Source organism: Tinamus guttatus, unplaced genomic scaffold, assembly GCF_059628265.1.
Source record: "Tinamus guttatus ecotype Peru unplaced genomic scaffold, ASM5962826v1 Tinamus_guttatus_pri_ptg000172l, whole genome shotgun sequence".
Classification (NCBI taxonomy): Eukaryota; Metazoa; Chordata; class Aves; order Tinamiformes; family Tinamidae; genus Tinamus; species Tinamus guttatus.
This window is the reverse complement of record NW_028288706.1, coordinates 5,682,101-5,703,750: the sequence shown is the minus strand read 5'-3', so window position 1 is coordinate 5,703,750 and position 21,650 is coordinate 5,682,101. Positions and strand designations below refer to the sequence as shown.

The 21,650-nt window shown below is 39.3% G+C and overlaps 1 protein-coding gene across 1 annotated transcript in view; it reads right to left on the bottom strand.

The window, feature by feature from the left end:
* Positions 1-21,650, bottom strand: part of BMERB1 (bMERB domain containing 1) — a 37,717-nt gene that overhangs the window by 11,163 nt on the left and 4,904 nt on the right. Inside the window, exon 2 of the mRNA XM_088523208.1 lies at positions 5,525-5,648. Within this exon, the coding sequence (XP_088379334.1) occupies positions 5,525-5,648 (124 nt within the window). The remainder of the gene's footprint in view (positions 1-5,524; positions 5,649-21,650) is intronic.

The following is a 21,650-nucleotide window of genomic DNA, read 5'->3' as shown; positions in this document are numbered from 1 at the left end:
ATACTGTGCACAGACAGTGTACAAAGAAAATGACCGATTTTAATTCTGCTAAGTCAGTACAGAGGTGAATTTTTTTGTAGTATTAGTAATGCAGTGTAATAGCCACAAAAATATTAAGTTTTGTGAGTATTTATATTTTTATAGATTAAGAAGCTCAATGAGGCAAGACTATTTTCAATAATTGCCTATAGAAACTGAATAGGTTTTACTATTTAAAATCCTATATGCCTTGTACATTAAAAAAAGTCATTTTGTATTGCCTACACTGAAGAAATAGCCACTCCCCAAACAGCTACCCTAGTTGGAAGTAACTTCCAATGTTTTAGCTCAAGGTCAAGTCAATATTCCTGGCTTCAAATCCTGCTTTCCATCTGGAAGGCCAGCAGTATCAGGTACTGGCAGACTTCCCAAGGAGTACATTTCACAGTGACAAGGAATACTATTTTATTATAAAAAATCAGTGTCGTTTCTATTTACAAGCATAGGCACCAACTGGGGATGGTAAGATCTCACCTTTACTATTAATATTACTGGGTCAGAATATGCTAATACATTTTAGAATGCATGAGTTTTGTACTACAAATAATTCTGAGCTTCAGGTTTGATGTGCCCTGAGCTTTTGCTGGCTGTCTCCTCTGTCAGCTAAACTGAGCTAACACGTTAGCCATTTTTACAACCCTCTCCTTCAGCATGGTAGATTTCTGTGCTGCGCAGTAATGAATCCTTCACTGTCTCTGAAGCCAGACACAAATATCCACAGCCATAACATATTAAATGTGCAATGAAGAAGCTGCAGCTTACTCAGCTTCTGGTTCTGTTGTCTTGCTAGGAAAACAAATAAGAAAGCAGGAGTTGAGGAATCAAAAGGGGAAGGAGGGTGTGCATACTCTGAAGTGGTATGTTTGCTTTTCTTAACAGCAAGATGTATGGAAAATCTGCAGTTTGATCCAAAACTCTTCTTACAGAGGCCCTTTTAAAAAACAGTTGAGAGAACACAGGGAAGATGTGAGAGAAACTGATTTTTAGGTACAAATCATCTCCTGAACAATAGGGCTGCGTCTTCAGCTTTTCTGAAATTTAATCCAGCACAGAATATAGCTTTAAGCTGTATTTTTCATTTCCTGGCCTATTGACATTGCCTATCCTGGGACAGAGGCGAGGCAGGCTCTCCAGGGAAAAGCAGAGGTCAGAAATTACAGAGCAAGTCACAGGGCATCTGCTCTGCTGCAGCTGTGGTCATCTGAGCAAAGCTGTGGCTGCACAATGTAAATTGGGGCATTGCCTAATTGAGAAAGGCTTAATTTGACAATATGAAAATTTGCTGAATGTCTGTTTTATGTAAACTTTATGTAATTCTTCATAGCAAACAGGTAATCAGCTGAACTTCCTGGGTATAAGGAGTAGAGCTGTCTTCAGCTGCCTTTTTTTTTTTTTTAAGGAGGAAATGATAGCAAGGAGCAAAGCAAAAGACAAGCTTGCAAAGGCTAATATCTGACTACAGGCACACATTTTGCACCAGCCAGCAAGATCATGGCCTCTAAATCGATTGTTTTGGGTAATTTTGCTTTCTCTATTTCTCTGTATCAGTTAAAAAAGAAAAAAGAAAACAAGCAAAGCAAGTCAGGAAAACCAAGAATCATCAGAAAACTGGCTTCTTATCAAGTATGCACTATCAAGATGAAATAGTTCACTGTGGTATCTAGCATGTAATCTATTAAACACATAAGAGTTCAGCTGCAACAATTTTCAGAGGATGGGCTAGAAGCATAATCACTTTGCCATCAGTTATCTAGTTTTATTGAGCTTCACTCAGCAGAATTGGAAAGCCCTGAGTTGCAATATTTTCCTCAGTGAAAATGCTTCACAAACGTGACAACCAGAGGTGTTGACGGGAGTTTCCTGTACTGTATTTTTTCACTTTGTTTCAGCTTAGTGGCAGGGGGTTATGCTATTTTAAGGTATCTTCCACTTTGAGTGCTTTAATCTTTTATTCCTGAACAATGTCTGACCTTATGGCTAGTCCAGAAGTAAAGCTTTTCACTTCTATCTGCAAGGCTAAAAAGCACTACAAAACAGAAAAAAAACACATGTATTGAAACAGTATGGATATTTGCAGCCTTTGTTTAAGCTTCTGATGCATCAGTCTACAAGAGGATAAACAATATCTAACTAGTGTTCTTACTAAGTTTTCACTCTTTTTTGGTGGTAATTTGGCAGTTTCTTTAATACAGGATTAGATGGTCTAGAGGAAAAACCCCTATTTGCCTTAGGCGATCCACTTCTTTGTTACTAGACTGTTATGCTGTCACTGGAAAAAAAAACAGTATTAAACAGCTGAATTGTGAGTAGATCTAGATATTATGAAAAGAGGGGAGAAAACAAGTGCAGTCCCCTCATAAGAATATCTTCTGAGTTTTACAGACATTTTGATGGACATAAACCTATGTCTTAATTGTCCCACAGGCAGAAGTAACCCCATTTTGGGATGTTGCCAGCAGGTGTTTGCCCATGGGGTTTAATACTCGGCCCTTTTGTGCCCAGCTGCCTGTAGTGGCAGGTAGCTGCTGCGTGTGGTGACAGGAAGGCCAACGGCTGCCACCATGCAGGCTGTGGGCTTTAGGCACCCTGGCCCCTGATATCCCCCAATATACAGCATTTTGTGGGTCGGGTGACAGTGGGAGGGGACCGTGTTGGACTTGTGAGGAAGAAAAACTCACTGGTGGCCATAAAAAACTGAGTGTTCACAACGGGCTAGGCCATAGCCGCCATTTTGTGCTGCTGAGGAGCACCAGCTGCTCTTCCATGCCACAGGCGGGCAGTGAACCCTGCTACAGAGGATCCTCCAAAAGGATTTTCCCCTTCTCTAAGCTTTAGAAACCAGGTGTGTCCCCTGCTGAAGGAGTGTTTCTTGCCCCTTCCCTTACTCAAGCAGAATCATAAACCTGCAGGCAGGTGAGGTCTCTTGTGTGGCTGTTGCTAACTTGGTGCCCAAATCTGTTTCTAAAGGTGGAAATCGGCTTCCTGAGGGAATGATTTTTTCTGTTCGAGGCTCAGAGCAAAAACTGTAAGTAAATTTTATATCCAGCACAAAGCAAGTTGCTTATTCACAAAGTGACTGTGGCAAGGAGTTGAGAGTTAAAGAAAGGGGGGTGGAGTAGGGAATTCACAAACTAAAACACGTTTGAATATTTTGATAACTAGCAAATACTTTGGATACCAGATCACCAAAAAAGCTAAAAATTTGTAAAATTAGGTAAAATTTGTTCAAATATAGCTGGAGTTTTCCCTGCTTTCATTTCTAAAATTGAAAATCTGTCTCTGTTCGGTTATGTTTGACAGACACCGGATATCAGGTTAGCGTAGCTTTGCCTCTGAGGAATACCCCTATGCACTGCAGCAGGGTTTTTGAACTATTAAATTCTTTTATTTCTCGTCTTAGTCCTGCTGCGTGATTCTCTTCCTCAGATGCTTTAGGACTTGCTTTCAAATATTAATGATGACTAAGGATCTGACTTTTTTTCACTGCCTCACTCTCACCCCTGCGGGGTGACTCTACTTGTAAAGCTGGGAGTGATGATGAACTGTTCAGTAAAGGTTTTATTTAGATACTGACGTGTTACCAAATATGCATTCGTGTAGTGACGAAGGAGCAGCATATTTCATTTTAATCCCTTTTATGTTCTACTGAGTTCTTTCGTCATTAGTGTTATTTTGCTCAGTGGGGGAAGGGAGTATGGCCCTCATAGCACTATACCAACTAAAATAAGAGCTTAACCTTAAACGCAAGCAGAGCTGTCTGTGTGCCTTGCTAGAAATCCCTCACAGTTGCTAGAAGAGGAAGTGAACTGAGAAAATCTGAGAAAGATACATGTTCTACAGATTGCAATGAGAAACTGCCCAAAGGATTATTACATTATCGATGATCTCATGTATCAGCACGACACTTTTTTGCAGCTTCATGCACAGAGGAGTGAGAAAATGTGAACCAACTTCAGGCCTGCTGAGCAGCCAGACCTTACTAGTTATTTCTGCACAGGCTGCTGTGCTAACCTGGAGGAGTTTTCTTTCCCAAATGTCCTTATTTTATGGCTACCGCAATTAACTTGGGCAAAACATTGACACAGCAGTTAAAGACAACATGTGCTCTTGCAGAAGTTGAAGGAAGGAAATACACAGCTCTGACAGAGACAGAGTTTGCCCTGACTTCCTTCAGGAGCAGGTTTGGCTTGGAATGTTTTGCTTTCTCATTCTTGAGTATGAACACTGGTAAAGTACTGTAAAACTGACAGGCTGTATGCCTCTAGCAGGAGGGAAGCGCTTATACCATTAAGGCTGGTGATATATTCAGAGTACAGAGAATTTCCTTTCTTTCTTTTTTTTTCTTTTTTTTTTTAAAGCATAGCTGCAGTTAACCATCCATGTTTACTTTACTACACTCCAGCCTTATTACTAAAGGTGAACACAATTGTTGCTAGACCTTATTTCCAAACGCCTATAAGCAGTGGCTGAAGTCTTCTGTAGCAATATTTACAGACAGATGTTGGTGCTGTTTGAGAGTGAGGCTTGCAACTTGTGGTAGTACAAGCAATTCGGAACACTGAAATGAGCACCCAGGAGTAAGTGTTAAAGTACCAGTGTTATCTTTTTATTTCAAAGGGAGAAGAGAGCAAAGAGTTTTTCAGGCAGGGTAAGGTTCTATAGCTTCATTAAAGCCAAGTGTCTGGGTTCATCAGGGTTTACACCTACTGAGGGTCTTCAGCCTGTCAGCAGAGGTGTTAGTGTTTGACCTCAGGTACAGCCTGAGGTGAGGTCTGACCTCATAGACAGCTGAATTTTCAGAATCTCATATTGCTTCTTAATAAGCCCTCATCTTCTAAATTCAGCAATTCAAGAATACAAACTCTGACTTCATCATAGCTGGATTCATTAACCTTTAGTGGGGCGTGTATGCCTGACCTCTTTGGTGGTTTTGAAAAAATCTCTCTTGTAGTAATGCTTTTTAATTTGATACATCAAAATGTGTTTTGTGCTCATAAGCTAATGGCTTCTGTTTAATAAATGTCAGATCTTGGCTGCTACTAGTTCAGAACACAGTGTGATCTTTTGTGACATGAACTCTCTAACACCACTAATGAAGTAAGGCATAAAGCCCAAATAGATTAGCCTGGAAGCTTCAGATCTCTCCTACCTGTTGATACTTTCTTCAGACAAATATCCCTCCAACAAAGGATTGAGCTCAGGCATAAAAATATTTTCTGTAGACAGATACTTTGCTAAAGTTTCCTGTTTGTAAGTAATATATATCCCTTTTATATCTTCTGCAAATCATGCTGAATAAAAAATGTAATTTCCCTTGCAACCTCAGAAATCATTTCCCAGTGGCATTTTGCAAGCGTTCACCTGACTGGGATGCTCTTTATCTTTCTCTTTTTAAAATGTCAAGCAGATAAAAGTCTTCTAAATAGCATTTTTTCCTATTTTGATTAATTTTGCATAGCGTTTTCCCAGAAGAATTGATACTTACATAAACCTGAGTTCTGATTCTCTTCTGACTAAGACTTCCCGAAGTCTCTGGATCTTTGCCATCTCTAGCTCAATTTCCTCAGGCATCATTGTTGTTTCAGCCATTGAAATGATGTCGAGTTGATCTGTGTGTAAAGAAAAAGACAAAATGAATGAAGCTAGTCAAACTCTCTTAATAGGGCTTTTTAGTAATGCAAATTTTAATCACACAGCTATCTGGATATAAGGTAATTAATGCAAGTAGCAGAGAATATTCTAGCTGAATGTTACATGAACTGGTTTCTTTATTGTTTTGCTCATTACTTTCAATGTTTTCTAGCCATTTAAAAAAAAATAGAATTGCTAAGATAATATTCAGTTAGGCAGAATCTATCATATCGCTAAGGATTTGTAACATAGCCTACCAGTGTATAACTATAGCTACTGTGCCTTAATTTGCATTACTACAAACTTCCACAGAATAGCTACAGAACTGCTACTAAACTGCTACAAAACAGCTCTTTGATACTCCTGTCTTGGCCCTGTGCAGGCAGTGTAAAACTGATGAGGATTTCCCATCTTATTTATTTTTTTACTCTCTATGCAATTCCACCTTTGTAGCATGAGTAACAGCCCAGACCTACTAGCGAAGAGCCAAAGATATGGATAGAAATTATGCTATGCCTAATTCTTTGAAGGGCTCTTTCTCAGGAGAACTTTAAAATAATTTGAGGAGACAAACTCTACAAGTAGCATTACTTGGCAACTGGTAGTGCCAATGTTATTTTCTGGTCATTTTTCTAAAATTGACATTACCACTTCTGATACAGAGGAAGAATAGGGCTATCAGCTCATAGAAGGTAGAAGAAAGCAATTTATAGAAGGTAATTTTACATCAAATCTCCGTCTCTTCTAAACTTCCTTTCCTAACAGGTAAGACTGAATGAGTTCTTTTAATAGCTGCCAACTGGTGAATCCTTAGGTAACATAAATCCAAAACATTTGCAGTATGCCACTCACTTTGTCCTCTTTTCTCTGAACTGTATGTATTTCTATGATGGAAAGGGCACAGGTATTAACACAGTATATCCTGGAAATTCTGACTTAGTAGAGCACAAGTAGGAGGCCGCTCTGGAAACAGGAGTCTCTGAAGAAGCCACCAGTCAGGACTCCAACCTCAGGCCTTCACCACTGTTCCTTTCAGATCAGCACCCTGTTTGTGTCTGAATTTCTATGCCAATATTGTGGTTAACTGTTCAGTATACCTGGCAGCAGCATCCTGAAGCATAATTAATTATTGTTCATAAAATGCTTTGAGCTCCTGGGATGCAAAACACTCAGGAAAGAAAAACATGTTAACATTATTAAGCCTTTGAGTAAAGCTCTAGCTCTGTCCCAGTGATGAATGACACCTTTATTGCTTTGAGTCAAGGATTCTGAACAGCTTCACACACACATCTCTTGCCTTTTCATAACAGAAAGAGTGAAGAAACACTGAGATTAGTCATAGTGAGGGACAGAACTGTCTGCTCTACAGTCACCAGAATAATTTTCACTGACAAAGAAACAAGTGAAATATTATTACTGTATGCATAAAAAGACATGAACGTGATAATAACTAGTATATAGAAATAAAATTATCAAGCTATTATATGTAATATGATGAGCTAAAGAGATAAAACCTATTTTTCTATATTCTTCCTTCGATTAAATGCAGACTGGTATAGTTAAACTGGGTATTAACTTAATGATCACATTTCCTCCTCACTATGTCAGGCATAAATGGAACATTTGCCAACTGTAATGAAAACAGAAGAGAAAAAAAAAAAAAAAAAGCCTATTAAGTCAATAAGTACAAAGAAAATTTTAAAAGAAGCCTGAAATGATGGAATGACAAATGGGAGAATGCACTGCACCTGCTGTTAATAGCTCCAGACAATTTGATAAGGAAAGTTATGAGGAAAAAAAAGTAATTATCAGCAAAGAATCCTTATTGCTGTCAGTCCATGGTGGCTGAGCACTCTTGGGATGGGTTGCATGCTTTCCCTTACAATCCTGGATTGATGGACAACAACCAGTAACAAACCAGGTGCTCAGCCCTCCTAAATTAGAGTACTTCAGATGAAAATTATTTTAAGTCATTGCTGTCGTGCACTGGATTACAATGGAGCAATTTGAGGCCTATTGCTGTGCTCTTAGATTGTCCAATAGGGTAAGTCCTTTTAAAATATACTTAGGTTAAGTGTTGTTCCAAATTTGGGTCAGCACGTTGGGGGCTCTCTCAAGATTTGAGCCAATTCTTAAACCCTTTGATCCTGTGATCCTTTTCACAGTGCAGCAAGTACACTCTTAATGCTGCTTCAGCCAAACCAGGCCAAAACCAGGGCTTCCAAAATCACTCTTCATTGATGAACCAAAGCAGAATTAAGTTTGGCTTACATGCAGGTGAAAAGAGAACAAGATGGTGCAACTTAAAAACAGCAGATGCAGAAAAAAATCAATACCATGATAAATACTCCAGATAAAAACTGCTCATGTGAAAGAATCAGATGATTCATTTAGCTACTCCCCCAGCTTGTCACCTGGAGGCAGGAACATGCAGCCTTGTAGCCAGTCACTGCACACCTTTGGTCTCTGAAATGCGTTCAGAGGCTCTTTGTTTTAACATGTCCAAAGCAGGCTGGAGTGGCAAATAATTATCCTATACAGAAAAAAATATATCTAATCGCTAAATCCCCATCTAGCCAGCTCTAGCATTCTGTAACTATGAATCCTAACAATGATTAAATTTGACGCGTCTGTGGAATGGTATTTATTCAATGTTTTATGCTGGAATTAGCATAAAAATAGAGCTAATAGCTAAACACAATTCAAACAGCTGTAATATATTCTGTTTCTGGCTTCCCTAAGAGGTAGGAAATGTTGTGCATCTGAAAAAGGGGGACTGGGGAGAGGGGAAAGGTGACCTAGGATAGTAGCAGTGTGGAAGGGACTTGACACATCATCCCGCTCCTGGCATTTTGGCTGCCCGGCTCATGCCCAGTTGAGACACAGTGCAGATGTCCAGCCTTGAGAAGCCTCAGCAGAGGCTCCCTCGCCCTTTGTGTAGGGGCAGATTTCAAGCTGAAACTTTTGTTTCTGGTCCCCTGCCTTGGGGCCTGGACTTGCTCTCAAATGACCTTGAATCTGTTTTGTTGGTAAGGACTTGTCTGGGGATCTGGACTGTTGGTTGACTCTGGTTATTGTCGCTCTGCCCGCCTTGCTCAGGTCGTGTGGGGCTGTGCCCTTGCTGGGGAGGACACTGCTAATGCCCCTGCCTGCCTGCTATAATGCCTGAGTCCCAGTGCCTCTGAGATATTGGTCCCACTGTTCCACCTCTGTACCCACATCCCAGAATTCAGTCCCCATCCTGCAGAGTACAGTCCATACTTCATTCTAGTGCTTTAGCCTAGAAAAGGTTTCATTCTCCTCATCTCCTTCAAGGCAATCTCTTTCCTCTGCTTGTCAGAGGGCCCTCCTGTGTAATCTCTTGAACTGAAGACAGATTAGTGAGGACAGGCAATTTAGTAAAAGTTGTAACTATGCTGCGGTTGCACCAGGCCTTAGTAACCAGCTAATAGGCTACATCAGGTCAGCAGGATGCATGTATCATCTGATGAGTTTTAACACTGTAAAAAAACGTAATCTCTAAAGATGCCAGTCGTGCGCAGAGGCTGCCTTCACAGGAGCAAAAGGCTATTGCTGTTATGTATGGCAGTGTGTTCTCAGAGCCACTTTATTATGACTGCATCAATAGCAGCAAACAGTTGAGATGACATAGGAGTTGAATTTTGCTTCTGGCAGGAAGCTGCAGATTTTTAGTTCTCTGCTTTGCTCTTAAGGTTAAGTCAAAGGGAATCCTGTCTGTGCAAAGGGCCTGGTTTCCTATCAGAGTGCATGGGGATCTAGAGGAGCTTTGCATGTCTAGAGCAGTTGACTTCTCTGCTGCAGAGCCAGAAAGCCCTGAAAGCAGAAATTTCAACCGCAGTGCAGCTCCCAGGTGCACAGGAGGTAATCTTGGAGCCCTGGAATGCTGGCTTAGCTCAGGGCATCGTAGCTGCCAACATCTCTGCCAGACAGCAGGGCACCTGCAAGTCCTAATGCTGCTTTTTCTTATGTTCCATGTCTCAGGGCAGAATCCTGGGCTGGTTGATTCCCCTTTCAACTTGGCTTTGTAACAGGCAGTTGCGAAATCTGGCAGCCCTAGGGAACCTCCTTGGCAGGAGGGAGCCACAAATGCATACTGAAAGCTGATTAAATGCCAAGATCTCAGGGACTGTCGAAGTCACCATATATCCCTTCTTCTGAACAGTCATTTGGGGAGGGAGAAGAGCAAGAAATGAGAGAATTTCTCATTTTGGGGCAGTTGAGGTGCATCTGCTTCCTGAGAAACTGAAATATTGAGTACTGGCCAACTCAGCTCTCCAGTGCCCTGCTTCGGGGTCAGTGCCTTCAGCAGCTCCTCAATCAATTTTGTAGAGAGAGCCTGCGTGACGACCGATAGAAAGATACATGAGACCTCTCTGAGAGGATCAAAATGAATTATCACACATTTAAACTTGCCATTTGTGGGAGGAAAGAAAATCTTGCTTTCATAGTAATGGGCAGAATCCCTAGGAAAAGCACTGCTACAGCATGAGCTGCAGTGAAAACCTTTTTATTTTGCAAACAGAGAGAATAATAAGTAATCACTATTGCCCATAGGATGATAGCTGCTTTAGCTTATTACATTTTTTTTTTGTAATGAACATGAAAATACTGTAATTGTAGACATGTAAAGAGCATTAGTAATGACAAAGAATGGCCCAAGCAATCTAAAAAGACTTACTTATGATATACTAATGACCAATTTTGGAAGGTTTTCTTTTGATTTTTTGCTGAATTAAATACTGCAACTTTAGGAAGAAGTCACATGGACAATATGATTAGTTCTTTTCCCTATTCACCAGCCTCTTTTCATTCAGTATTTGACAGCCTTTCAGTCTTGTTTGGTATTAAACACTGAATATCAGAGATAATCTGTGTCCTTTATGTATGAAACTACTCATTCCTGTTCTCTAATAATAGACTACTATGACTTAGAGTGAGTATGTAGAGTTGTATGCGTGGCTTGAATCTGTTATAATTTATATATATTTGTGCCATCCTTGAATGCTCTGATCAGCATTCACTAGACATGCATAAATAACTCTAAAATTATTTTTAAAAAGTGTTTTGTTTTGTCTTTCTGAAATCTCAGCAGTAAGCCCCACACCATATAAAATCTGTAGGGAAAAGTGTATGTGGGTCAAGGAGGTAGGAAAGCATGAATTCATCTTGCGGAGATGATTAGCTCTGCAGATCCCTGCTCCTAATGCAAGGCTCACTGAAGTCAACGGGAGTCCTTCACTTCAGCTTTTTTTTTTTTTTTTTTATGTGTCATATTTAACTTGTCCTTTCAGACATGCAGCTTTGCTTTTTTTTTTTTTTTTTTTTTGCCTTTGAAGTAGAAGAATAGGCTTGAAATAGTCTTGGAAGTTCAGACTTGGCTTTTCAGAAATCTGTTGTTATTCTGTGCCTAAAACTGACAGGGAAACCGATGAATTGTGTGGAGCTGGGATGTGATACGCTAGCACTTGGAAAAATGGGAGTGAAAAATGATTCTCAGAAAAAAGGGAAAATGACAAAATGGCAGGACAAGTGACATTCATCTTTTTGTTCAATTCATCAGAATTTTGATGAAGCTTTAAACCAAGTGGTGACCAGAAAAACCTATTGCTCAAAAAACACCAGAGACCTTTCTGTCTGACATATTATTTCCTTCCAAGACATAACAAAATTCATCTGACATGGCTGGAGATGGCTCTGTTCAAGCAGTTAGTTGAGATCTGAGTGAAATAGGGTAATTAAAAAAATAGGCATTATGGTCTGTACAAAAGGAATCTGAATTTTATAATCATCACAGATTTACATCATCATTATCAGATCTAGTCATATATAGCCTGAGATTTCCACTTGAAAATGATGTCTCACACTCTAGAATATCACCTAATTTTAAAATTTGATAAGTAGAGAAAATAAAAAGAAACACTGTGTGCAATTGCCTGCTGCACTTCCAGAATCATTGCCCTCTATGCTCCATATCTAAGAGCCTACTGTATAAAAAGATTCTCTTTGAGTGGCTTATCCTTTACTTTCTTGTTCTTATCTTAAATCTTTGCCCTTTCATTTTTTCATTATTTACCTTTTCAAAAAGCCTGTTGGCAGCAGTCTATTCTTTCCCATTTTAGGCTTTTGTATACTGTAGCCTCACTGAAATTTCTCTTGAAATATAAATGCCAGATGCACCGTGTTGGATATTAACTCCTTCCTCTAACTCTCAAAATTCTTTTGGTTTCTATGGTATCATCCTCTTGCACATGATGACTCCTTTCATGTCTGATGTAAGAAAGTGCTTGTACCTACTCAGTGTCCAAATGAGATTCTGTGTTGTTTTACATCCTCTGTATTTTATTTTTTATAAGTCATTGTGGTATTGCAGTGAATAATGGCTAGTTTAAAATCTGAAACTGAAATAGATCCTGCTTTGAGTTTTCTAATTTAACTACATATTTCTAAATAAAAATAGACATTCATGTAGTAAAAGTGATTGCTCTTAAAGGTGGTCTTTTGCTTTACTGACTGGAGGTTTTAAATGATGGTTCCACCTTACTATCTTAGGGGCCATTTTTGCTCTAGTTCCATATATAAATATATATCAACATATATCCATAAAAATAAGATCTTAAGATCTTATTTTTAATAAGAATGATCTTATGATAAGCATCAATTAAATTGCCATTTGTTATCCTGAGAGATTTATAAGCAACAATTATTCTTGGCTTTGTGTTCAGTCAATTTATGACAGTTCCAATTTCCTAAGTGGGTAATTAGCAAGCCTTTAATATTACAGTTCCCCCAGGAAAAAGACCTCCCTCATCTAAGAGTTTAGCATCATGCACAGAAGACTTCACTGTAGCATTCAGTGACAGACAAAAACCCAGCTCACTTCTCAGCAGCTGTTCATCCTTCTCTCCGGTTCTTGGGGAGATGTGATGTATAGGACATAATGGGAAACATGTAGCATTCATGCTCATCCTTAATGTATCTAAAAAAATCTATACCATCATCCTGTATATGGATGATAAATGTCATTTTGTCTATCTTGCACTTAAAATTCCAGTTTTCTGAATTCTCCTGATTTTTCATGCTATCAGCATTGTGGACATGGTCTACTTGTGATGATGGTAGCTAGGAGGTAAGAGAGTTTTTGGCAGCTAAGAGGAAAGGATCTAGGACAGGAGAATGATTATTTATTTTAAATGATAATGGCTGGCACAAAGAGTAAGTAGAGGTAAAGAATAAATTTAACTGTGAAAATAGTAATTATCCAAAGCAATAGCATTCTGAAACAGTCTTTCAAATAGGATAGTGGAGGAAAGGAACCCAAGGTGTATTATACTAAAATAAGGGCATACAGGTCATTTAGGGGTCCAGCCTCACTTTGTGGGGACAGTCTGACAATAAGCACAGGTATTTTACCATTATCTGCAGCTGCAAGAGGGTGTATAAGGATGTGTGCAAAATGAGCACATTGTTGAAAACTGCTGCGCTGTAGAACAATCAATACAGAAACCAGGAGGTATGGTGAAGTTGTACGTTACGACGAATTGCTATTTAAGAAGGTGTGATTGTTTTTTGTTGTTAGGAAGTTTTTATTATCCCTTTGCTTTCAGAATGAGAATGTGACACAAAATGAATGGTGCAGGCTTGTGTTCCTGATCAATCCTTTCACACGACCTGGGTGCAGACATCACAACATCCTGTTTCGGGAATGTCACAGCCTTCCCACCAGTCTGGGGACCCCACACTGCAGGTGCCCCAGTGCAGCTTGTGTATTCCCTGTGCAGGACCAGCTCTGCCTCCCACCACCCCAGCTGGATGCCAGAAACTGCAGGAGAAGCTGCACCCCTTGGTTGAGTTCAGTCCTTGGCACTCGGTGCATTACAGGGGATTTTGCCCTCAGCTCTTGTCCATTTAGCAGCCCTGGTTCTGCAGCTGGCATTTGAAATGTTTATTTATAGCCAGGAAGCCTAGACTTATTTTACCTGTAGAATCTGCAGCATAAGGTGGGTTCTGTTTCCAAACTGAGTTACAGAAAAATGGTTTGCCTGTGTGTCTGATAAACTGAGAATCCAGCTTTAGAAAGGATCCTCTTTGTACAGAGGCATACAGTCCTCAGTGTGTTCTCCTACTGGTATCTTGGGATTGGAATAAACCAGGGGTTCTGGACTAGATTATCAGGTAGTATAAACTAATAGCTCTGTTCACTATCACTGATACTTGTTCAGCAGTAGGATTTAGTTTTCTGAGGTCTGGTGTCCTCTGCAGCCAGACACTGCTCACCCTTCCAAAGGTTCCAGACTCCTCCTCCATATGTAGAGTCATAAAGATCCATCCTGTCAAATGATCAGAGCAGCTCTTCAACATAACGCACCAGCTCTGCTTTCATTTTCTTCCATCTGAACCTAAGGGTTCTGCTTATGCAGGGAGTTAATACAATAGGACAATTTGCCATCTAATTATCTGTAACTAGAACTGTTTATTTCTGGCTGCAAATCTGTATATGATTTGGTAATGTTTTGTAGCACCATCATTATGATTTGTATGTAGTTTTCCTACCAGCAAGAATCTTCCTATTTATATATCATATTAAGACTTATATCATGTCTATATCATATCTTCTCTCATGATCATGTCTTAAATCATGTCTTTGATCTGGGATTCACAATGTCCTGGATATTCCCCTAAACAGTCAATTTTAGATGGAGGGAGAGAAGACTTCCTCAGCAGAACTTTCTAAGGCTGCAGCGTAATAGAAGCTAATACAAAATATATTTACAAATCGGAAAACAGAATTCCAGTATCCAGAGCAATAAATACCTAGGGAATTAGAACTCAATATTTAATATAAACTAAATATTTCTTTGAAAACATAACACAGTTTCCTAGGAAAGTCTTTCCATAAACAGCTACAGGCCTGATTTGATAGTCCCTTATTAGCAAGTCAAAAATACAGATTTTTTTTTTAGTGTTAATGAAATTAGCAGGAAGTGCTTCTGATGTAAATAAATTCAGGGTATGTGCAAGCATGTCCAGTAACACAAATTGCCATAATGCCATGCCAAGATTGAGTTTTGAAAACCCTTAGGAGCTCTGACATTGCAATTACAGGGTTTGCCCTTTCTGCTTTGAAGCTGCTCCCCAGACTCCATCTAGGCAATTTGCATGTCCCAGGCAATTGCCATTACGGTCAGCAATAACGAGGCTGTGCACATCTCCTCAGCCTGTTAGAGGGAAAATGCATAAAAATGAAGAAAACAGAATCATGAAAACAGGAAGAGGAACTTGAAATTACTGAATTTTTATAAAATCATTTTAAACTCAATCTCATTGAATTAAGAAACCCCAGAGACATTATTCATGGATGCACTTGTGATTCTCCATTCAGAGGAAACAGAATCCTCTATTTTAATACAAATTGCATCTCTGAGTTGAAACTGTTCAAATAGCCAGGTTCTAAATTTGGCAGGCTGGCCTGCGTAAGATCATCTCAGGACAGTTCCTGTCACACATCAGACTTTAAAATCTACCACCACGGAGTGTCTTTGCTGGCATATTGGCAGGGGAGAAACAGGACTTGCTCATATTCAGGAGAGATTATTTTCAGAGCAATTACAGCACATTGGAAGGGCATCATCATCCCTGTGACCATTTCAGACCTCAGTTTCCAATATCCCTAGTGTCTGAAATGGGTTACAGGCTCCATTCAAGACCAGTACAGTTCCATTTGCAAACTAACCTGTGGTATGTCATCCTTTGCATTCCTGTGCAAAGAAGGATTAAATGGTTTTGAGTGGAATTTAAAGAAGAGCTGACCATATAGTGAAGTCTGCAGAGAACTATGAGAGATTTAACAGGGAACTATAATTGAATTGTGCGAGAGCATTTTCCAGACTTCTTACTGTTATTTCCAATTCTAACTGAGCCCTTGTTTCTTGGGTATCACATTCCTTCCTGCCAGATGCTCTAAGAACAGGTTTCTTTCCATGTTTGGCTGGTGGCTTTAGATGAGGTGTGAAAGCAGTTTCCCCCAGACGACATCACATGTCAGCCTGAAACTAAGCAACCTAATTTTTAATGCTATAATAGAGTGCAATTTTTTCTGTTTCTAAGAGATGTACCAGAGTATCTTCATATCAGCAATTCTTCTACTGACCCAACCTGAGGGAAGGGTGCTCTCAATATCCCAGCAGACCTAAAACAGAAACTTGTCAGAATTGTTAAAACACAGTTTTAGTTGAGAAAAGGCTTAGGATAGCCAAAGGTTTTTGAAAAGATAATTCTGCCAGGGTGGGGAGAAAGTGGAAGAATTGTTGAGAGGAACCGGTATCTCTAAAGACATGAATCTTTCCTAGATTAAGTAACAATAGGATGGCATGTCCTTAGACAAGATAAAAACATATGTAAGCTGTTTTGAGAAAAACTGTTTCACCAAAAAAAATCCAGATGTTAATATAAAGTAATCTTAGTAAGGCTCTTCTGTCACAGTAGACAGCTGACCACAGTGTCCTGGAAGAGAAGGATCCAAAGTCTGCAGAAAGGGAACAGCAGAGACTCGCAGAGCACCAAAGGGCTCTGTCCTGCTGAGAGGCAGTTTGAGGGAACGTGGACTCCAAGGTGCTGACACCGACACGCAGCCAGAAGACAGGGATCTCACTCAGAGCTCAAGGCTATCTCATGTTCTTAAGCCACAGTTCACTTTTGTGTGTGTGTGTGTGTGTGTGTATAAAGCAATTTTCCCAGTATTGTATTGCATCTGGTACTGAATTTCCCCTGCTGTCATGTCTGCATATGAACAATTTCCAAATGAAGTTTATAAGTAGTGTTAACTGATTATTGATTTGAAAAGCAATGGCACAGCCTTGGAACAGTCTTTTCTAACTATAAATGATGAGAACTTCCTCCTTCTGTGTCTCTTAAGGATGGAAATTCCATATATGAATATATGAACATAAGCTCAAGAAGAGCTGGAAACAGGCTTGTCACTAAAATATGGGGATGCCAGTAGCATGAAATCTGTTGTTTTCTTAAAATGAACTACGCTAAATTGCTTCCCTTTTTTTTTTTTTTTCTCTTCCTCTTTCCTTTCAGGTAATCTTCCTATCCAGTTCTTTGGCTTTACAATCACATTTTTCTATTTCATTAGATGTTTATATCTCCCCTGTTGCTGTATGAAAACTTCTTAACAATCAACAGAAAACATATTGACTCTATTCAGAAAGTGCTACCAGGTACACTGAACAGAAAAAACATGGTCACTATAATTTGTTTCAGACCACTGTTCATATATGTTGTTATTAGTAGACTAACAAATCTTACAAAAGTATGATTTCAGTAAATTCTAAATGATTAAATAATGAATTTACCTTGTTTGCAATTTTAAATTTCATGTGTGTATATACACACACATATATATGCATTCTCATTTTTGAATGGGAATTTGTAAAATAGAATGGCAATCATCCCTAAGAATTGGATCATGGTCCAGACTGCTGAAGATCCCAACGGTCCTTGCCAGTCAGACATGGGAGATAATTCTCTCCTGATCCTTAGTATCAATTTATTCCTCGGAATGTATGTAGGAAACTCAGCCAGGTACCACAATGCTTCTCATACTGCTTCAAATACCAGCCCCTTTGTACTTTCTCTAGTGGCTTCTAGCATCTCAGAAAGGCAGACAAAAAAATCCAGAAGTCAAACTGAAACACTTATCTATTTCTGGAGACCAAATTCATGAGAACAGGGACTATGCTACCCCTCTCCATTTGATTATCTTAAAACTAGCACAGAAGAGACAAATGTTTCTGGTACCTAAAGCGCCTATTTCCTGGTATCTATTCTTAGTACCTTTATACTTGAGTGTGGGGTCAGTTTTTTAAAATTATATTTTTCAAAATAAATCCATGTGAGATGCAAACCTGCTTTGCATTCAAATAATGATGCCAGCAATGTAGCTGCCACTGGCTTTTTCATAGTCCTTTCACCTCTTCCCATCATTTAATGAAATTAAAATATGACCTTGTGCACTTTAAACAGCAATTTGTCCTTCAGAGAATGCAGAGAATATTCAGCTGTTTGCAACCTAATGGGAGAGTTTGCTAAGTGTATTTGCCCTGACAGCTGTTCCCTATGAGAGAATGGCTCCAAAACAAGACATGAAAAAAAGAGGGAAAAACATCTTTGAAGGTCTGACCCCAAAGCCCTCACTGTCAGTTTTCTTCGGTGGTGCTAAGCTAGACCTTTCTGTGCAAGAAGCTATTTTAATCTGGCTCAGGAGGACTGCCAGAAGGCAGGAGGATTCAGGAATGGGTTTTCTGTGCCCAATCCTGCCAGAATCCCCGCATGAGATTCAGCAGATTCAGTGCTATCAGAAGGCTGGAAATAGAAACTAGTACAGTTAGTGACTGTGGTCGGTATCTCCCCTAATGTGGAGCTCCCACTGAAATCAGTGCAGTCTCATCCGGGATAATGTGGACTTCGGAGCAAGAGCAGGTTAGAGCCATACCACAAGGAAAGCAATTTATGCTCCATATTTACATGATGGAGGATTAAAAGGGAATATTAAGAAAGGCAAATTACTTCTTCATGTACTTCTGTCATTCTGCTCAGTGGTCAAAGGAAACAGCCTGTAGCTTTCCAAAATGACTCACTAGAGTAATTTTCTGGTCCTGTAACACTAGCACAAAGCCTCAGCATCTATGTTTCAAACACTGTAACGGTGTCAGCTACAGCTAATGTTCGGCTATTTAGAGCTATTTAGTTTGATATTTTAAAAAGATATTTTCTATCTGCCTTTTTTTTTTTTTTTTTTTTTGCTTTTTGCTTTCAGGAAAAAAAAAATCCTCCAAATACTCAGTCTTAGAAATCTTGCAAAACCTCTCTAGGGATATATCGTTTCATGTAAGATTCCTCCTGCTAGCACCAACTAATAAACAGCAGTACAGGTAGCAAGGGAAATAATTATAAAATGGCCACTGACATGTCTAAATTTCAAGTCCTCACAATATTCTCCTTTGTTTGAAATTACCCAGCCACATACCACAAAGCCTCTTCATCTCTCTCTTTGTCCTCTGTGATGTGCTTCTCTAAGAACACAGTTGTCTATTGGGGCTCTAAATATTTTCCCAGCAGCTGGTGGATAATTTTAGGCAATCTTAATACCGCTGGATAAATAATATAGGCATCTGAGTCCAATCCAGTAAAGGCCAAACTCTGGTGTGGAGAATTGCTTCAGAAACTAAAAAAAAAATGGTTCGCATAGCAGATTCCCACTCCAGCAAGTGATTAAATATTGAGAAGTTCCTTCTTAGAAGCTAAGAAAAAAGGAGTTTCACATTTCATAGCAAAAAAAAAAAAAAAAAAAAAAAAAGAGAGAGAAGTGATTTCTCAAGGGGGTGAATGTTGCTATTCCTTAGCCCACTGGCTAAGATGATGGGTACAGCTCAGCAGCTAAGAGGGAGGCCAGGCAATGAGCGATCTGTAGGGTCTTGCTGGCTAAAGTATAGGTGGGCACACAGTGCTTCCAGAACGGCCTAGGCAAAAGTTGATCCCTTCCTTAAACATGGAATTACCAGCATAGAGCCAAATCTCTTTTGTTCTTTCTCAGCAAATGCTCAGGTGGAGCAGCACAGAGCCCCATTTATTCGCATCACGAAAGATAACGATGATCACAGTGGGCACCTAAATCTATTTCCATTTGCATTTTGTCTGAGAATGTGGAGTCAGTCTCTGTCAACCTCTGTTTTCGCAAAGTTAATTACTTTGACATACTTTATTTTGATTCAGTCTTCTTAAATATGCTAATACATTCTTGCTCACAACGGGCCCAGGGCTGGTGGCGGAGCGGCGCTGAGCTGATTGCCACCCCGCGGCTCTCCGAGGGGAGGAAACGAAGGCAGCGCCGGAGAGGCCTCAACTCTGCCACTGAGCAGAAGGGATCACTGCGTGTCACCTCCTCTTTGTAGGAGAAATTATTAGAAGTAAATTTTGTAATTGCAATACATTTCCCACCTTACCATATCATGATTGTGGGCTTGCAAAAATCCACGGCTGTGCCTCTGTCATCTCATACCATGAGATGTCTTTGCCACAGGCAAGTGGCCTGTGGGGAAACATCTTGGGCTTGCCTCCCCATGGTAGGAACTTCTGCCTGCTGCAGTGCTTGTGCACAGGACAGCGCTCATGGAATGATGCAGCCCCTGAATGCTCTCCCAAAGAGTTTTCCAAAGAGAATCAAAGTGAATAGGACGTCCAGAGACATAGGTATAAAGCCCAGTTTTTCCTTCATTAAAATCAGTGAGAAAATTTCCATCGATGTCAATGAAGTTTGAGCTGTGTTTTGTAACTAAGAAAGTGCCTGTTAAGCATCTTTGTCATTTCCCATGGAGATCAGTTCACTGTCTTGCTCATCTGGCTTCTACAGCATTATTCTAAAATCAACTTTGTCCTTATGTACAAGGGCGTAAATGGCAGAATTGACTGCAATCTGTCTTCTGGTTTTGGAGTTGTTTTCTCCAAGAGACAAACATATCCATTAAAACACCTTGTCATGAAAAGCTTTTGTTCCAGATTCATCAATATATTAAGAAAAAAAGAAAGAGTTTCTGTAAAAAAAAAAAAAAAGAAAGAAAGAAAAAGAAAGAAAGAAAAAAAGAAATCTCTGAGTAAAGCGCTGTGGAAGGGCAGGGCTTCAGGGCAATAAAAAGATCCTTCAACACTGCTGTTTTTACAATAATACTCTACCTCTTGCATTTTGGTAGCCACCTCATTGAAATCATTTATGCTCATTTAATGATAAAATTCACTTGAAACCATTTTCTCAAACATTTTGCCCATTATGAACTGACAAAAAGTTGATAATTAATGTCTCATTTTTTCATCCCAAAGGGCAACTAATGTAATTATGCAAGGGTGCTGATTTTTCATACAGTTTGCCCTCCAAATATACGTTTTTCAACTTCAAATGGTGAATGCCTTTATATATACTCTCTATGCAGTTAGATGGCAGAGCACGTCTCATAGAAATGAAGTGGCATTATTTACTTCTCTCTTCTCTGGGACTATTTTACCAAGATTTTGACTAAAATAGAATTTATCCCTCTACAGAAGAAAAAGTGCTTTGAGATTTGGGATGACAGGATGCCTGGTTTCAACCTTTATAGTAGTGTTCAGTAACTTTAAGAATACTCTAAACTTCATGCTTGAAACATAGTACTTTGCAGTGAGAGCCTGATCTTAAATGTATGTTTTTAATCCTGCTTTATAAAGCCCCGTTACCTTGAGACAGAGACATATACACAATTCCCACAAGTGGCTTCTCTGATGAAAACACACTAAGCAACTAAGGGATCAATTATAAAACATAAAATGGCATAAACCAAGTCCATAATCCCACAGGCTACCAGCAACAGGAAGGATGTGTGTAGTTCAAAGTGTCCTACTTCCTGGTCTTTTTTCAGTAAAATATCTTTAAAAATATGAAAATTAATGAGCAACAGTTCTAAATATGACACCTGAGCCTCATCTATATCATTTCCAACAACAATTGGTTGGCACTAGCTTGAATATAAGCAGTATTTTGGCGAGTATTTTCTAAAAAAACATGCTCAGAAAAATAGTGTCTAGTACTTAGACTTAGTCTTGTGATTGCTTTATTGTCCATATTTGAATTTCTTGGTCAGTCTCTCTCTATTTTCAAAATTATTGCACAGATTTTTTTTTTCTTAAATGGAGACATAGGAAGAATACTAATTATCTTCTCTTCCTTTTTAAAACCTGTTTTCAGACCTTCATGAAGCCAGCAACCTGCTGCTTCTATAAAAAGAAATGTAATTGTGTATATCCTTGAATTAGCTTCTTTCCCACTTATCTTAGCAGATCTCATGAAAAAGCTTAATCTGTTTTGTCTCTTTTACTGCCTGTAATAGATATAAATAACAATTGGGGGGAATTTACAGTAACACAGTGGC